The sequence below is a fragment of the Microtus ochrogaster genome, linkage group LG7_11, assembly GCF_000317375.1.
Source record: "Microtus ochrogaster isolate Prairie Vole_2 linkage group LG7_11, MicOch1.0, whole genome shotgun sequence".
NCBI lineage: Eukaryota > Metazoa > Chordata > Mammalia > Rodentia > Cricetidae > Microtus > Microtus ochrogaster.
In genome coordinates, this window is record NC_022032.1 from 11,466,803 (window position 1) to 11,484,978 (window position 18,176).

Here is an 18,176-nt window from a genome sequence, read left to right on the forward strand (position 1 = left end):
GAGGCCAGCCTGGTCTACAAGAGCTAATTCCAGGACAGGCACCAAAGCTACACAGAGAAACCCTGTCTCAAATCCCCCAAAACCCCCCGCCCCCCGCGCAAAAAAAAAAAACTGTCTATAAATAAATAAAATAAGCAAACAAAAGTTCTCTAGGAGCAAGACATTACTAAGGAGTGATGCACGTCAGTGATTCAGTTTTATCCTTCCACTGAACGTCAGAAATACCCCGTGCCTCGGAAAAGCTGACACCAACACTGGCCATCTTCCCAAATAGCTCATCTTTAGAGGCTATGGTGGTGATAGGGTCATGTGTGTCTGCTACACAGGCGGGGATGTAAGACATTTGTGTGGGTGCCCGAGCTTGAGATGAGGCTACTCCCCGTAGGGAACCCGGCATTTGTCTGAATGGTCAAACAGCAAACCTCTCCCTTCCCTTTGCAGAGCTGAAAGTTGTGTTTTCTTCTGGCAAGCGTCTATACTTGCTGAAAGTCAGCTCTATGGGATCTGCTATAGAAAGAACTCTAGTGGAGGAGCATGCTGGGAACCTCTACTTACTGGATGTGGACTGGAAAAGAAAGTTCATCTATTGGTCAGATGCCCAGGGTCATCTCATTTATTCAGAGGGATTTTCAGGGCAAAAGCGAGAGATTTGGACCCAGCATACAGGTGAGCTGTGGTAGTCATCTTGTTTTCTTCCTTTATTTTCTGGGTCTAAAATATGTAGGACCAAAAAAGTGCACCCATCCCTGATCTAAACGTATTTTCATGCCTAAGACTAGGTGTGACTAACTGAATGTGATATCAGCTATTGACCCGTTGTTCTTGGGTGTGACCACTGTCATGAGGTTAAATAGAGGGATAAGGTTTTTAGGTTTTTGTTTTTGCTTTTTTTAATTTTTGCTTTCCCGACCTTTAGTCAGGGAAGAATAGAAAAAAAAGATCCTTTCGTTCTTCAGTTTTGCATTGCAGATTTTTCATACTCTAATTTAAAAGTCATTTGCAATGCAGATTTCAGAGAGAAAAAGCTAGATATTTTCTTAATATGGCAGTATATACTTTCCCTTCCCACACTCCTAAACGCTGCACCTCACCCTCAAGTTCTCCTGATTCTGCCTAAACGCAGCAAACGTCTCCATCGTAAAGGACGGAGCCTTGAGCTCTGGGTGAGTAATGAGATTTCTGAACATCTGTCCCTGTGTGCTCTGCCAAGTGCTAAGGCTCTGCCTTGAGAATACAAGTGCCTTTGACACTTTCCTTGGGGTCCTACAGGACCCAGAGGGCTGGATAAGTACAATGGCAGGTGAGTAGCAATTTCTAAGGCCCCAGTCAGAGGACAAACTAACCGTGACAGCACCTAACAGCTATCTGTGAGATGCCCGATTGCAAAATGTCTTCCTACCTAATGGAAATGTTACCTTCTCTCCGCTGGCTGGCCATGCTAATTGGCTTCTGTGTTGCAGTTATATCAAGGACTGTTGGTTTAATCTGAGCTGGCTCTATTGTAGAGCAATGATAGTTCTCCATAAGTATAATAAATGCCCAAGGTGATCAATTTGTAAAGAGAAAATCCTAACTGAACAAAGAATGCGTAAGTAAATGAAAGAAAAGGTTGATTTTAGCTCTTAGTCCATTTAGGGTTACTCATTATTTTTAGGCCTTGGTGGTGGTGCTGGTCGCCAATGTTGGGAGGAGAATTGTGGGCCCAAGGCCACAGAAAAATAAAAAAGGAAACGAAAAGGCAGAGACTGGAAACCCATAGACCATTTGAGGGCATATATTCCCAATTACCTGATTGTCTCCCATTGGTCCTCATCCATTAAAAGTCCCACAGCATCCCAATAGCAGGCTGAGCATCAAGGCACTAACACATGAACCTTAGTGGGGTATTTGAGATCCAAACACACTGCAACAGTGGTTCAAACAGAACAAAGACAACAGTCTCACTCCTGCTAGCCAGACAAGTCCACAGATTATGTGGCCTCTTTAAAAGCCATCAGTCCATTTGAGTACACTGAGGTCAGTGCTTTCTCTTGAGCACATTACTCTTACACTAAAGTTGAAAATTGAGACCAAAAAAAAAACAAACAAACAAACAAAAAAAATCCAGTTAAAATTCTTAGTGAAAAAATGAGAAGATCTCGTAGTATGTCTCTCTAAAGTACAAATATGGCATTGTTCAAAGAACGTTATGTGAGCCTGGAAAGGAGATTTTCAACCTTGAGTCTGCAAAGGGCAAAGATGAAATCCATAATTCAGTATAAGAATGAACACTCTCTGTACATTGCAGAGCCTGGCAAGGGAGAGAGCGTTGAGCTTGGGCAAGAATGACTTCGCGGATATGGAGAGGATTCTGCCCAAATCTGACAGCGGTTCCTCCCACGGGAGGTTGTGATGTAGTAAAGAAACACATCACCCGAAAGGAAGAACAATAAGTAGCGTATTAAGGCTGTGTGTAGTGGCTTCCCCCCGACACCACACCCCCTCATCCCGAGTCACCACGCATGTGTTTCTCCACCCCTCAGTAGTTAACACTGAGTTCTCGCTATCGTGCCCAGTAGATGGGTTGAACAACTGGCTCTCTGGGGCTTACCGTTTGGATAGGAAATGAATGCCACCCTCTTCCCAGTCGTATGTTTTATGAGGACTTTCAGGTGGTATTGTTGAGATCGAATCGTCAGGTTGCTAACCTCATCAGTAGATTAAACCAGCGAGGAATTCAGAAACGAATGGGCTGCGAGAAGCCAGAACGTGCCTGGGGGAAGGAGGCTGCTGGGCTAGGCCTTGGAAAGTACAACTGGTCTTCTCCCTGCCGACTTCCTGTCCATGATGCTGTAAACCCCATCATTCCAGTGCGTGCTCTCTGCCGCCTTGTCCTGCTTTACCACACAGTGGCCCAGAGACAAACAGCTGGAGAGTAGACCATGGGCCGGAATAAACCCTTCTTTCCTGACTTTTTTCCCCACCTCCGGTATCTCGTTGCAATGCCTAAGAAATAGAAACAAAAGCATAATAGGAGGAAGAACCATGCATGCACATTCCCTGCTATATGCTTATAATAAAACTTACTGACAAATCAAATGCAGTCCATGATTAATGTAAAGCCCTAGACTGAACCCTTGATCTGGTAAAGTCGTAGAGGAGGTGTAGTTTTGACTTGAATAGCATTTCATACTTTTGTTTCTATGAACAAGTGAAACAAAGGTGAAGTGATGAAGACACAATGGAATTAGTTCACCAGTGCCATAAACGGTGGCTCTGATGACCTGATTAATACATTATAAGTGCTAGAAAATGATTCTTGGATTTGCTGGCTACTTAGAGTTGAATTGATCTCACATGTAGGTGGAATCAGCATTGGTAACATGTTTGCTTTCTTTACATTTCTTTTATTTTGTGGTGTGTGTGTGTGTGTGTGTGTGTGTGTGTGTATGTGTGTGTGTGTGTGTATGCATGTTTACACATGTGTGTGAGTAGATCAGAGGAGAGCTTTCAGGAATTAGTCCTTGCCTGCCACCACGTGAGTGCCAAGGATCAACCTCAGGTTATCAAACTTGGTGGCAAGCACCTCTACCCATATTTCTTTTCTTAAGTAAAGACTAAAGATTGACAAACTTTGCATGAAATGCCAGTAAGAATCACCATGTTTGGTGGATATTTGTTATTATATCATGAAAAGAGCATTATACAGTGTATGAACTACTAGCTGTATTCCCATGAAAAGTTATCTATATCAAAAGGCAGTGGACCAAATTTCACCCAACGTCAATTATTTATCTATCTCTAGTCTGGAGAACAAAACAAAACCAACAAGCCACTCCAAAACAAGTACGCCCAGATCAGATGCACAGTGCTGACAGTTTTCATGGCGTAAACATGGTGTAAACACCCCACAATGCCAGCTTCCAAGCTACCATGTGACACGGTTAAAATGGGTTTCGGAATATTCATGGAAGCAAACTTTACACAGTATGTTCACCCTTCAGGAATGATTGACTATAAAAACAAAAGTGTGATAGGGTTTGCCATAAAATCTCAATGTCCTCCATGATGCGATAGGTGGGAAATTCCACATCTGTCCTCAGTGAAGTGCAGGCAGTGTTTTATAAGACTGCTTTGAGGCTATATATATAAGGTAAACAGGAAACAAAAACAAATATCATGTTTAGACTCATGTCCCATTCGAAGCCAATCTGTAAAAAGTCCAGAAAGAATACCAAGTCCAGAGCCACATGCAGTTTCATGATAAGGAATTCGAAGCCAGTAATAGTAAATTGCAATAAAACAATTAAGAATATACTAGTCAAATTTTTATTACTACTGTAAATCAATATGATTAATTTAATTACTTTAAATTAATCGAACCATCATCTTGCAGATTTCCTGGCACTTGGCTGTTGTAAGCTTGTGTGGTCAGCTTTAGTAACTTACCGTAAAATAGCAGTCACTATTCTAAGATTCTCTGTTTTAGCTCTGTTTGTAATAGCCTCATGAGAGAAGCATTCTTATAATGGATTTGAGGAAACCGAGGCATAGAAACAGGATTTCGCAGGAGGCATTCTGACCTTCTAGCTTGATTCTGCTCTTAATCTTAATGACTGGGTACAAACCATGGTAGATCAACTCTAGCCTAGCTCTGCCATAGACCTGTTGTACTGGGCATGAGAAGGAAGGGAAGAGTGTTGGAAGTTAGTGCCTGATTCAATTATTCACATCTGATAAAGGATGCCTGTCTTAGTTAAGGTGTCTGTTGCTGTGAAGAGACACCATGACCATGGCAACTTTAATAAAGGAAAACATCTAATTGGGGCTGGCTTATAGTTCAGAGATTTAGTCCATTATCATCATGGTGAGAAGCATGGTGACTTGCAGGCAGACATGATGACGGAGAGGTAGCTGAGGTTTCTACGTCCTTATCTACAAGCAGGAGGAAGAGAGAGCAACACTGGGCCTGGCCTGAGCATCTGAAACCTCAAAGCCCACCCCCAGTGTCACATTTCCTCCAGCAAGACCACATCTACCCCAACAAAGTCCCAACTCCTAATAGTGCCACTCCCTGTAAGCCTAGTGGGGGCATTTTCATTCAAATCACCACAATACCCATATTTTTTCTGAGCTTGGTCCTTATCATACCTGCATGTTCTCAGTGTAGATTTTATTCCTTGTCTGTGCTCTCTTGGTGACCTTGCATTCTATCTGAAATGATGTCTCTTGTTTTAGTCAAATCTAACCCCTTAATGTATAAATGACTGATTTGCATATTGACTCGCCAGAAGAAGGGATGTCACTCTGAAGTGTCAGGCCTGTGTTCAAATGCAGACCACGTGGACATCTCCTTCAAGATGTAGTGGATCTTGCCAGGTGGCTGTAGAGACCACTGGGACTCAAGTCACAAGCTGCCTGATTCAGAGTAGCCATTAAGAGGTTCATGTTACAGAGAAGTGTCTGCTCAAAGGGGCCGGGTCTCTCTTCTCTCCTTGATACATTTGAGTCAGTATGCAAATATACCTAGAAGCCTTTGCTAAGGCAGCCTCTGTCCCTCCCACAGTCTGCTCAGCAAATGTGGACATCTCTACCGGGAACCTGTTCTGGCTACCCTGTGACCGAAGTACGATTCAGAAGACCAGAGTTCCTGGCCCTGACTCCTACACTCTCTACAGCACTGGCAATGTTATACTACAGCTGCTTCTAGACTGGCCTAGACGGGTGCTATACTGGGTGGAGAGTGGGAGGCCCCTTCAAAGCATGACCCTCGACGGCAAAACCAGACAGGAAGTCTGGAGAGGCACCTGGGCCGCAGACACCAGGATGGCCTTGGACCTTGGGTCTGCTAGTATCCTCTGGACCACCAAAGGGTTGGGTAAGTACTATACAATAGTACCATGGGTAGAATCTGAGGCCATATGCCAAAGCTTCTTTACATTACAATGCTTCAAGTCATTTTTTTTTTAAAGTTAATTTTGTGTTTTGAGCTATGGTGGGATAAATAAGATATTTTGACACCTGTATACAATGTGTAAAGATCAAATTACAGTAATTAGTATATTCATCTCCTCAAGCATGTACTGTTACTTTGTATAAAGAGTATTCAAAATCTTTCTTCTAGCTGTCCTACTTATTCTGAGCACTGCTTCGACAAAGACTTTAACTCAAACTTTGACAGTTTACTGCAAGGCATCTCTTATCTATCAGTCTGGTTTAGGGATTAAAAAAAAATATAACACCAGAAATAATAGACTTGAAAGCTTCAAAATATATACTTAGTTGTTTTTCCAAAATTTTGTTCTGAATTTGCTTTTCTTCCACAGCTAGAAATAGCAGAAGCACACATCCTCTGCTCAGGAGGTACCAAGCTATGCTTGGACCTTGGTAAAACTGTGTAAGCTGTAGCTGCACAGAGATTGCCCACCTTCTTACCTAGCAGCTGCCGTAGGGCCTGTAGCGACATGCTGAGAGCCATGTTCTTTAGTACACGCTGCTTTCGATTGCTGGGTTTAAAGACCATGACCAAAAGCAACGTGAAGAGGAATAGGTTTGCCCAACCTTCCAACTTTTGGTCCTTTATGAAGGAAGGGAACTCAGGGCAGAAACCTGGAGGCAAGAACTACATCAGAGGCCATGAAGGAGTACTGCTTACCAGCTTGCTCCTCCTGGATTTCCAAATTTGCTTTCTTATAGAACCCAGGACCTTGCCCAGGGATGGTACCACCCACTTTGGGCTGGGACCTCCCACATCTGTTATTAATCAAGAAAATACCCCATAGGCTTGCCTCTGGGCCAGTCTAACAAGGCACGTTTCAATTAAAGTTCCCTCTTCACACATGACCCTGGCTTGGGTCGCGTTGTCATAAACCTAACAACACAAGACACATTCAGGCAGTGAGGTCACAGCTGGTGTCTCTGAGTGTCAGACCTAAGATCCCCACTTTCCTGGAGCTTAAAATATTCACTAGTTACTTTAAACTTATGACACTAAAACCCATGAAACTTTCAAAGAGGGCAATGTGCTTCCTTGGAGTTTTGGGTCTTTGGACCCCATCGCATGGTACTGATACCTCCCACCTTGCTCTGGGTCACAGGCCAATCAATCTTGATTCTTATTCTTCCCTAGGGTTGCACAGTCTCAGTCTACTAAAGAACCGAACATGCTCCCTGAACGCATCCTGGAGCGATGTAGTTATGGCGGCCCATGAGCCCTACCTGGTGACGGCAGACAAGGCAGCTCTTGTGCTGTGGAACAGGAAGACACTGGAGCCCTTCTCCACACTGAAGGAGCTGCACATAAAGAAAATGATCATCTTGGCAGAAAACCAGAAAGTTCCAGGCGAGTCTTTCTTTGTGGGGCCATCCCCCATGTTTTCTAGGGTGAACTCCTGAGTATCCATTTGTTTATATTGGTACTTGTTTCCTCTTCCTTCCAGAATCCCCCCTGCGTAACTTGTTCATATTCTGGGAGTTTAAACACCCTTTTCAAACTTGCTGAGAGTTTTAGCCAGTTAACTGTGACCATAAAAGTCATAGCAGTTCTCAAGGTCTGCCTGATGTCCCCCTCTGGGAAAAGGTCTTTCATGTTAGTGTATTCAAGAATCTTAGTCTGCGTATGAACATAGTTCTAAACTGCTTCCAAACTGATTTACCAAAACAACCCATTCTTTCATGAGACGCGAAGCAGTGACGTTGTGCAGGGGACCCCCCCCCCCTGTGATGTGCCTCCAAGACTGTGGATACAGGTTGAATATCCTCTACCCAAAATATTTAGGACCAAGAATATCTCAAGTTCTGGTTCTCTGTTTTAGGCTTTGGAGTCATTTTCAGCTCCCTAATAAAATATCTTATGGATGAAACCCAAGTGTAAGCATGAAACTCATTTACAATTCATGCACACTTTATGCGCACAAGCTGAAGGTCATTCTCTACAACTGTCTCAGTGCCTGCCTTTTGAGTGTGACCTGCCGCATGAAGTCAGGTGTAGAGTTTTCTTTACCTAACCATGTCCGGTTAAAAATGTTTTAAAATTTGGAGTTTTTTGGATTTCAAGTTTTTGGACTGGCATGTTCATTCTGTTCCAGAGGAAAGCATCGCTCTTTCTTTTGCTAGAGTTGTGTCAAAGTGAAGCAGGCTTATGCATCATCTTTTCATATAATCCTTCAGCAGAGCAAAGGACATCCAGTCCTAGGTTATGAAGCAGAAACAGAGGAATTCCCACCCTGGGTTTTAGAGGCTTCTTTGGCAGAAGCAGCTGAGTAGATGAAGGAAGAATTGAAACCAAAGAGACAGAACCATTTCCTCTCTGCATCCAGTCTCACAGTTTCCCATCTCTATCTTCTCAGTGACCCAGATGACCTTTTTGACTCATTGGTTGCTTTATCCTGATCTTAAAAGTTACAAAGCATCCGGTCTAAGGATGTATTCCTGAGGTGACATGCAGATATAGTTAACCTTCCTGCTTTGATCTTATTCTGATCTCTAACACATCTGTCCGGATGTTGTTGCCATAGTTGCCGACAAATGCTAATTAGTAACATGTGGTACTGTAACTTATGCATTTCGACAATGAGAGACTCGCTTATGCTAGCTGTCATGCCATGCCATGCCAGGGAACCAGAAGGACTGTTGTGCATTGCTTAGGGGTAGGGACACCATGATCTCACCTGGTAACGTGTCACCATTATAGAATGTTATCTAAACTGAGCTGTAGACCGACCGTACACACCTACTCCAAATAACAGCAATGGGTTTGTTCACACCCGTTGATTGTAGTAACTCTGCAATGAGTGTTTGGCTCTGCTCTTATGCGCCACCCTCCGTGCAGTCTGTGATGGACAGAACATGATGTAAAACACAGTTACACTTTGCTTTTCATTTCTCAGATGCAGTGGGGAATCAGGTAGCCCAGAGAGGAGAAAAGAGCATGAACAAATTCAAAGCCGGTAGATAGGGGTCCATGTAGCGTGCTTATCTAAGTGTGTGTACATTGCTTGCTTTCATTGGCTCTTGTGAGGGTAAAACTCATGTGGATCCTCAGCCCTGGGGTGAATGTTCAAGGGAGGGGACAGTGGGAACATGCTCATGCTGGCCCCTCCTGGACTGACTTGCTGAAGTGACATGGTTTGCTCTAGACCCTGGGCTTATGGAGACAGTGCCTGCTGTCTCTTCTCCTCCCGTTCTCTGCACCCGGTCCTCTGTCCCCTGTCAGGATGGGAAGGGATGCATTCCCAGGGAGTCCCTCTGTGATGGTGCACGTGACTGTCAGGATGGCTCAGATGAAGAGAACTGCTCCCGGGTCTGCCATCAACCAGGTTGGTCACCCTGTCCTCTGTGCTTTGTGCCAGGGTCATCTTCAGGCACCTGAGAGGAACAGCCAGAGTATGTCATTACTTGTGACATCCTAACTTCCCCTGGACCAGTTTGCATGCTCTCATCTGTAGGAACGCTGATTCCGCAAGGACACACTTCATCCGTCCGTGTTTGTTGCCTGGTTGCCTCCTTAAATTAGCTAAGTGTTTCGATATCTGCCTTTTTATAGGCTGGTCCACAGAATGTCCTAAGTGGCCCACTTCTAAGAGTTGATAGTCATTTAACAAATTATCAAAGAAACCAAACACATGCTGTCTTATTTAAATAACTCAGTTCAGGTTGGTAGCATAATTGACCTGAGCACATTAAGATGGCTTATGTATCAGCCACACACTAGAACGCAGATCAAAGGAGATGCAGTTTGTAGACCCTTTAGACACTGGAACAAAGTGAGGCCATCTTGTTTGAAACCTTCCTTCTGGACCAATGCGAGTCTTGGACCTTCTCCATGCTAGGGGTTTTCCAGTGTCTGGATGGAAGCGGGTGCATAGAGGAGAAAGACCACTGCGATGGAGCTCAGCAGTGCCCGGATGGGTCCGATGAGCTGGGCTGCTGGAGGCCTGCTGAAGACTGCTCACTGCGCTGTGACAACAAGACCCGCTGTATCCCTAAGAGCTGGCAGTGTGATGGGAAACTAGACTGTTTGGACAGAAGAGATGAGCAAGGGTGCGGTAAGTTCCATGAGCTTAAGGTGTGTGTGTGCGCATGCAAGTGTGTGTGTGTCTATAAAGAGGGGTGCTAGGTTTCGCATTGTAGCCCTGGCTGACCTGGAATTCACCTCCCTCAGCCTCCGGAGCTATAGGACTAAAGGAATGCACCATCATGCCTGCCCCTCCCCGGATGTCTGGCCTCCAGGAGTACTTCCAACTGTCTCATAGTTGACGCCTCTTCTTTTGGGAAATTATGTTCTATAACATTGCTCTGAAGAGTAACCTAAACATGACCCATTGAGCAGGTATTGAGCCCTTGCTCCTAGGGGTGGAGGAATCTAAGGCTGGATTCCTTCAAACCGCTGGCCACAGTACCTTTATCATTTAACCAATATATTGTTGCATTGTTTAAGTAGCGCTATTTAAAGATGCCTCTATGCTGTTGATTTTCATTAACAATCACATTTAATATAATCATCTGCTTCATTAGACCCACCACAGCTTTTTTCTTGGTGTGCGTATGGGGTGGTTTGTTTTGGACACAGATTCTCAATATGTAGCTCTGGCTGGTCTGGAACTCGCCACATAGATCAGGATGGCTTTTCACTCATAAAGATCCTCGTGCCGCTGCCTCCAAGCACCAGGATCAAAGGTGTGTGCTATCATGCCTGCCATGACATCTTCTTGTGCTGGGAGCATATGACAGCACTTTCATGGCTCTGAGGTTATTGGAGTAGTAAAATCACCAGAGTATGAAATGTGGAAAGCATAGTTCTAAGGAGATGGCACTAAAGATGCTGGATTAAAGTGTGAGAGCTGACACAAAAGGCATAGTGCTATATCCCACCTGAAAACACACACACACTCACACACACACACATTGGGCGCTATACTTACTGTAGAAGTTTGATAGTAAAGAGTTGAAACTAGAGACATCTAGAGAGTCCTACCACACACATAACAAGAATAACAAGAATATTTCCAGTAAAGAAAAATAGGTCTAGTTTCCAAAATTATTTTTTTGTCAAGTTAAAGATCTACCTCCCTGAGCACTTTGCATTTGGTCTTTTTACCCACTGGGCCATATCATTTGTAGGCCTTGCAACCCTCCCTCCCTTCATTTTTATGGACTGCAGAGTCTTTATTTGTCTTTCTAATGATTGGTTCAGAGACCTGCATCACCTTGTAGGAGGGTCAAGAATTGAAGTGGGAAGAACTGGGTGGGACCTCAGCAGGTTTGGATGTGGAATGGACCATGTAGCCGGAGCTGTGATTGCACCTGGGGCCAAGAACCCATCAGGGAGAATGAGATACTTGAAGGAGCCTGTGCTCTGGATGGAATATACCTTTGATATTTTATTTATGTCTTTTTCTGGGGAACAATCAAGCAGTTTTTCTCTGTAGACAATGAGTCCAACAAAACAAATTATAGAACATTTTGGAGGTTGTGAGAGAATTTCTCTTGCACGAATAGTTTGCAAAGAAGGTTCCTCACTTTGCTTATTTCAGGATCTGCTATAGGTCCTCCCATCCCTGTTCTTCAGTCCTAAGGACCAAGACAGGATTGGGGCATTAGATTAACAGTAGGTCCTTCCTAGTGTAGCTCTTACCTAGAGATGATTTCCTGCCTGGTGGGGCTGGTTCCCAAGGTGACAGCAGAACTTGAGAGAGTCTCTAAAGTGTTTTCCTCGTCGCTGGGTTTCTTCAGAGTTGCCCGAGCTCTTATCCAAAGCGTTACCTTTCTCAGTTCGTGAAGAATGCAGCTCCTCTGAATTTCAGTGTGGGAATGGCCAATGCATCTCGTCTTCTCTGCATTGTGATGGGAACCGAGACTGCCTGGACCACTCAGATGAGGAAGGATGCCCTGTTGCCCTACGGTGTCCAGAAGGGGAGATGAGATGTCTGAAGAGTGGAGAATGTGTGTTGACAGAGTGGATATGTGACCATGATGCAGACTGCAAAGATGGGACCGATGAGAAGGTAGCTACCCCTCCTTCAGACATATGCAGAGGTACCATTGCCCCTGAGTAGCCAAAAGGAGTAAGGATGCCAGAATCTGTGGATGCCCAAGTCTTTCATAGGGTGTAGCATAGTATTTGCTTATAATGGACCCATATGTTCCCATACATTAAGTCCTCTTTATGTTATTTATAACTACTAGTGCCATGCTTATGCCGAGTAGTTTTCACACAGCATTGTTTAGGGAGCAGAGACAGGAAGCAATCTGTTAAATGCGTGGTAAAGAATGACTTTTCAGAAATATTTTTGATTGTCTATGCAGAATGGCTTGCTGGCTGCAGCTCTCAAACACCACAGTGACACATACTCTCTGTTGGGGAATTCAGGAAAACATGGAGGCAGATTAATCACCCATGACTGCATAGGAGTGTGGCCGGGAAACTGCAAAAAAACAAATTTAGAGGAACTTGTGTTGTAGGAGGACTCCAAAAATTAGAACATGATCCCCATGGCTTGAACAGCCAATCCAAAGCTGAGCTCTGAGGTGGGACAGGCTTGTCCCCTAGCTGCTTTGAATTGTCACCATGAAGCTTACTGGACTGTCCCAGACGCCCCCTGCTTGCACATGACCTTAGTGCTTAGAAGCTGGGAATGGGTCTAAAAGCTCTGGGGTTGATCAGCTACACAGACGGCCCCTCCCAAGTCAGAGAAGATGCTAAAGACGCTGTCAATTTTGTTTGGTTTTATTTTATTTTTGTTGTGCTTGATTTTGAGACTGGGTTTCTCTGTGTAGCCCTGGCAGTCCTGGAACTCACTCTGTAGACCAGGCTGGCCTCAAACTCATAGATCCACCTGCCTCTGACCCTCAAAGCCCCCCCGCCACCAAGTGCTGAGACTAAAGGAGAGTGCTACCACTGCCCCACAATGCTGTCAAATTTAATTCACTGGAGCATGTATCACTGTGGCAGAAAGAGCTGTGGGTTCATCTCTCAATTGGATTCCTTTGCTTCTCTCATCCAGATGAAGAGAAGATGTCCCAATTGATCCATTCCCCCACACTTTTATTTCTTTTTCCAATTATTCACGGAACAGTTTATTTGCTTGCCTTACCTGGCAGGCCACTCCTTGTGAGCACCTATAGTTGTGTTCTGCTTGGATGTCAATATTATCCACAGGAGGTAATGCTGTCCAGGGTAGCTCTACGCTCAAGAACCTGAGCAGAAGCCCAGACTCAATTCCATTTGAGGTTCTTGTCCTCCTCAGTCTAAGCAGGTGCAACCTCGACAAGGCCACGGTCTTGTCACTTCTCGAGGTCAAATGCCACCCTTTCTCCAAGGCCAATGAGGAGGCTGAGCCTCACTCATGTCCCCTGCAGGCATGGCTACTTCATTCCCTAGAGGCCAGATAATGTCCATAGTCCATTACCCAAGTCAAGGAAAACGTGCCAGGAATGAGTCGCAAAGGGTTTGTGGCGGTCACTCTTCTGATGAGGCTGTAAACAGCAATGAAATAAGGCCTTCGAAACACAACAGAACAGAAGCACGTATGAAATCAGAGACTGAGGCAGCACGCACAGGGCCTGCATGGGTCTGCACCAGATAGGGTCTTAGATCTAGAAGGAGAAGTAGATACATACCTCATCCCCAACCTGGAAGCCATCTCCACCTGATAACCACTTTCCTCCAAGGGAGTCTCTCTGGGGAAACAAACTATTCTTAAGGGTGTACTGCATGTCCAGCTACTGAAGAGACTGATCTCACACTCTGTCCCTTTTGGGCACTTAGGTTTCCTCTGGCATCCTTGCAGATGGAACTTGAGCGTAGTCTCCTTGGCTGGGGCCTTGTCTAACTCTGCAGCCCCCTGACTTAGCTAGAGAGGGTGGGCACTGATTATCACTGTATTCCAGGACTGTGACCCCGAGGTTCTTCCTTGTGGCCCAAGGCAGTGGGCCTGTAGAAGTGGAGATCAATGTGTACCTGATTTCTGGCACTGTGATGGACAGAGTGACTGCAGAGACAGCAGTGACGAGGCTGAGTGTAAGTGCCGGGCATCCTCACTGAGGCAGAAGCCAAAGGTTTGCCTGCAAACACTACAGAAGCTGAAGTTCACCCTCTTTTCTCATTGGAAGGGTCTTTTAGGGGTAGGAAGCTTAGGGTTCCATTGTAAAACTCTAAAGGAAGGCAATCCCCTGCCCCAACAGGTGCTCCGCAGAAGTGCCTGGATTCCGAGTTCCAGTGTGCCACTGGTGCTTGCCTCAGCTTCAGCGTGGTGTGTGATGGGCGAGAGGACTGTGCGGATGGTTCAGATGAGGGTGGAGAGTGTTCTTCGTCAGCCTGCAGCCCCGAGCAATGTTACCATGCCTGCTACCAGACCCCAGCTGGGCCAGTGAGTTGCTGAAGTTATACGGTTTGTTCTCTATCAGCTGCATTCATGCTGAGAAAAGCCAAGGGGGCACTCATTCAGGTGGTTCCCGATGGCACCTTAATCTCAAAGACATATACCTGTGGCCCTTCCCGTCTCTACTTGAGCCGTAGGAGAAATGTTGCATGGTGCTAAGATCCAAACATCCAGGCAGGTCAGGAAAATGACAACCTGAAAGTTCTTCCTTGTGGATATATGGTATCTATTGTGCTCTTAAGTCGAGAATTGGCTAGGTTAAGGCAGCGTTACTCAGTTGCAAGTAGTGAACTCAAGTCTCTTAGTGCAGTAAAAGAAAGTGTTCTGCTATTTGGTAACAGCCACCCTCTACTGGCAGATGACCAACTCAGTTAGCTTCATATGCTCACGTCTCATGAAGGCAGTGGAGGCTCTGGCGTCCTGGGATGAACCTGGCCATTGTTACTCTGGTCCCATAAAGGCTGGAAGGGTGTAACAGGTACAGCGAAGTGGATGAGGCAAAGTGAAGTGGCTGTTCGAAGCAAAGCTGCTTCTGTTGTCAAAATGAAATGTAGCCCCATGTGAATTTCATAGAAAGATCAAGGCTCTTTGATCAGTGCTGTTCTGCCTTTGGAATGAGTTGGTGACTTCTTATCTCTTTCAGGTGTGTGCTTGTGCCCCAGGTTTTGAACTGGATAACAGCAGTCAAATTTGTCAGGATGTAAATGAGTGCCAGCGGCCAACTGGTCGACCTTGCAGTCAGACCTGTGTCAATACTGAGGGCTCATATAACTGTGCCTGTCACCCTGGCTACTTGCTGGGCCCTGATGGCCACACTTGTAAGGCAACAGGTAACCTGGAGCTGGCAATATTTTCTAAGTCTTGGGTCATGAGTACTGAATCCCTAACGCTGTGACCGTGTGTCAACCTAGCTTATCATATCTAACCTTTCTTTCCAGTTTCTCTGCCCCAGTATTTCATTCACAACCAGCCTAATGCCTACCAACAAATGTGTGGATAAAGAAAATGTGGTGTCTATACACAATGGAATTTATTTGGTCCTAAAGAAAAATGAAATTATGTCACTGGCAGGAAAAGGAGTAGAACTGGAGATTATGTTAAGTGAAATAAGCCAGACTCGAGAGACAAATATTGCAGTTGTCCTTTTCTTTGTGGAATATAGATTTTTATATGAATAGATGCAGGGTATAAAAGTCAAAGGGGGATCACGGGTGGGGACAAAGAGAATTAAAGGGGGATAAGAGAGGATAATAGAGGGGAAAAAGATAAAATAGCATATATTCTCTTTCATATGTGGGATTTGTGTGTGTGCTTTTATGATAGAAAAGCAGAACAGGGATTGTTTGAAGAAGGGAAATAGACCAGCATTGATGGGGGATGGAAGTGGATGGAGAGAGTAGATATGAGCAAGGGACAATGATGTGTATAATGCATATGTCACAATGAAACTCATTATTTTGCTCACCAAGAAAATAAAGGAGTTGTTGCTTTTAATATAAGCTAATAATTGCTGTATTCCATATACCCTTAAGTCATGGTTATTATTGTAACCATTGTGTTATGAGCACTCCTTCCATTTGAGCTAATTGACAGCCCAGCCTCGGCAACAAGAATCCAAAAGCCACATATTGTGTCATATTCTTTTATTCTTTAGCCTGTGCTGATCTTGACTGTATAAACTCCTTTGTGGTCACATTGAATGCCCTTTCTCCTTGGCAGGTGCTGAGCCAATCCTGCTTGTTGCAATTGAGTTTAACCTATTCCTTTCCGGACTGCGAAGCTTGAAAGAAGATATCCTGGCAACTACTGACAAGACCCTGGCTATCTACTCTGTGGACTATGACTTAGTGGATCAGAAAATCTTCTGGGCAGATCCCAGTGCAGAAACTATAAGGTGGATGAGTATGGCCACGAAGAAGGATGGGATAGTGGTGAGAGGTACGCCCTACTGGAAAGCTCCTAGTAAACATACAGAGCATAAACAACACAATGAGGGGCAATTGCTGTGAACCTGGGATGGGATTTGCCTCCTCCATTGAAAGGGACCAAGGCTTGCTGGTTAGTAAGAAATAGAAAGATGCCACCATCTTCATTTCAGTGGACATGGGTTCTACCAGGATGCAACCTATTGGCCACTGCTTGTAATGATTATCTTTCTCTACAATAGTATTTGGGGATATACTAATAATAGTTTTTTCTGCTGGATATGCATTAGCACTTGGAAAATGAATGGATATGGTTTGCAAGTCTAGAATCTCTTGGCTTAAGCTGACTGAAGTTACGATGTAGTGTAAGCATACCTGTTGAATGCTCTCTTTAGGGATAAAGCCAGACTGTATAGTGGTTGACTGGATTGGAAGGAATCTCTACTGGACTGATAGGGGAGCTGGCCAGATTTTAGCAATTCAGTTAACTGCTATTGAGAGAGGAAAGTCCGAGCACACAGTTGTCCTGGATGATGTGCTTCAGCCCCAGTCTCTGGCTTTGGATCCCCTAAATGGGTGAGTTGGGCATCAAAATGCCTGGTCAAGAACCTTAAGCTGGTTATCCCTGTCTAGTTCTACTCTGATGCTTGTGCTATCCAATGCAGAATGAGTGAATCAAAAATGTGTCTGGGTTTAGAACTAGAGCTGATCTGTGTCAACCAGAAGCATGGTTATTACAGGTCTCGAAACGTTGGGGAAAATTCCAAGTGCAACTCTAGTCCTGGTCCACCACTGGTTTCTAAGGCAAACAAATGAACTCTTAGAACACATTTTGATTTTTTTTTCACATTTTGATTTTTAAATGGCAGATGAGGAGAGAAGGGAGCTAGTAAGGATGGTTAAATCAGGGTCATCTAGATTTGAGTGAAGCTTGAGTGATTCCACTTACAGTCCTTTCTTTCTGAGAAAGCTGTGTGTGTGTGTGTGTGTGTGTGTGTGTGCGCACGTGTGTGTGTGCATGCACGTGTGTGTGTATTCCAGTGCTAAGGCACACATGTGGAAGTCAGAAGACAATTTGAAGGAGTTGGTGCTCCCTTCCCATCAGATGGTTTCCAAGAATTGAACTCAAGTGGTCAGGTTTCAAGGCGAGAGCTTTTACCATTGGTCCATCTCTCCAGCCCAAAGGCACACAAGTTCAGGTAATATTCCCGGTCTGTCACTGGATAACTATAGCTGTAACCGATACAAGAAAAAGATAGAGGGCATCTAGGGTCCAGTGGTAACCCACGTTTAATATCCTCATTCTTCTTTTTTTCTTGTGTAATATGTATTTTATTTATTGATTGTTTGATTGATTTTTATTGAGTTCTACATTTTTTTTCTGCTCTCCTCCCTGCCTCTCCCCTGCAACCCTCCCCCAAGGTCCCCATGCTCCCAATTTACTCAGGAGATCTTGTGGTTTTTTCTACTTTCTACTTCCCATGTAGATTAGATCTATGTAAGGACTCTCTTAGTGTCCTCATTGTTGTCTAAGTTCTCTAGAATTGTGATTTGTAGGCTGGTTTTCTTTGCTTTATGTTAAAAAAAAAACAACTTATGAGTGAGTACATGTGATAATTGTCTTTCTGTGTCTGGGTTATCTCTCTCAAAATAATGTTTTCTAGCTCCGTCCATTTTTCCAAAAAATTCAAGATGTTGTTATTTTTTTTATGCTGTGTAGTACTCCAATGTGGTGCTGTGTACCACCTTTTCCTTATCCATTCTTTGGTTGAGGGGCATTTAGGTTGTTTCCAGGTTCTGGCTATGACACACAAAGCTGCTATGAACATAGTTGAGCACATGTCCTTGTGACACGATTGAGCATCCAAAAGTGATATTACTGGGTCTTGAG

At 44.5% G+C, this 18,176-nt stretch overlaps 1 protein-coding gene across 1 annotated transcript in view; it reads left to right on the plus strand.

Annotated features, from left to right (window-relative positions):
- The window catches only part of LOC101979225 (low-density lipoprotein receptor-related protein 1-like), a 48,479-nt gene that overhangs the window by 19,379 nt on the left and 10,924 nt on the right, over nucleotides 1-18,176 (plus strand). Inside the window, exons 13-23 of the mRNA XM_026787013.1 lie at nucleotides 442-666; nucleotides 5,546-5,857; nucleotides 7,109-7,321; nucleotides 9,117-9,296; nucleotides 9,810-10,025; nucleotides 11,752-11,984; nucleotides 13,870-13,999; nucleotides 14,164-14,348; nucleotides 15,004-15,190; nucleotides 16,080-16,298; nucleotides 16,681-16,861. Coding sequence (XP_026642814.1) covers nucleotides 442-666; nucleotides 5,546-5,857; nucleotides 7,109-7,321; nucleotides 9,117-9,296; nucleotides 9,810-10,025; nucleotides 11,752-11,984; nucleotides 13,870-13,999; nucleotides 14,164-14,348; nucleotides 15,004-15,190; nucleotides 16,080-16,298; nucleotides 16,681-16,861 — 2,281 coding nt within the window. The remainder of the gene's footprint in view (nucleotides 1-441; nucleotides 667-5,545; nucleotides 5,858-7,108; nucleotides 7,322-9,116; nucleotides 9,297-9,809; nucleotides 10,026-11,751; nucleotides 11,985-13,869; nucleotides 14,000-14,163; nucleotides 14,349-15,003; nucleotides 15,191-16,079; nucleotides 16,299-16,680; nucleotides 16,862-18,176) is intronic.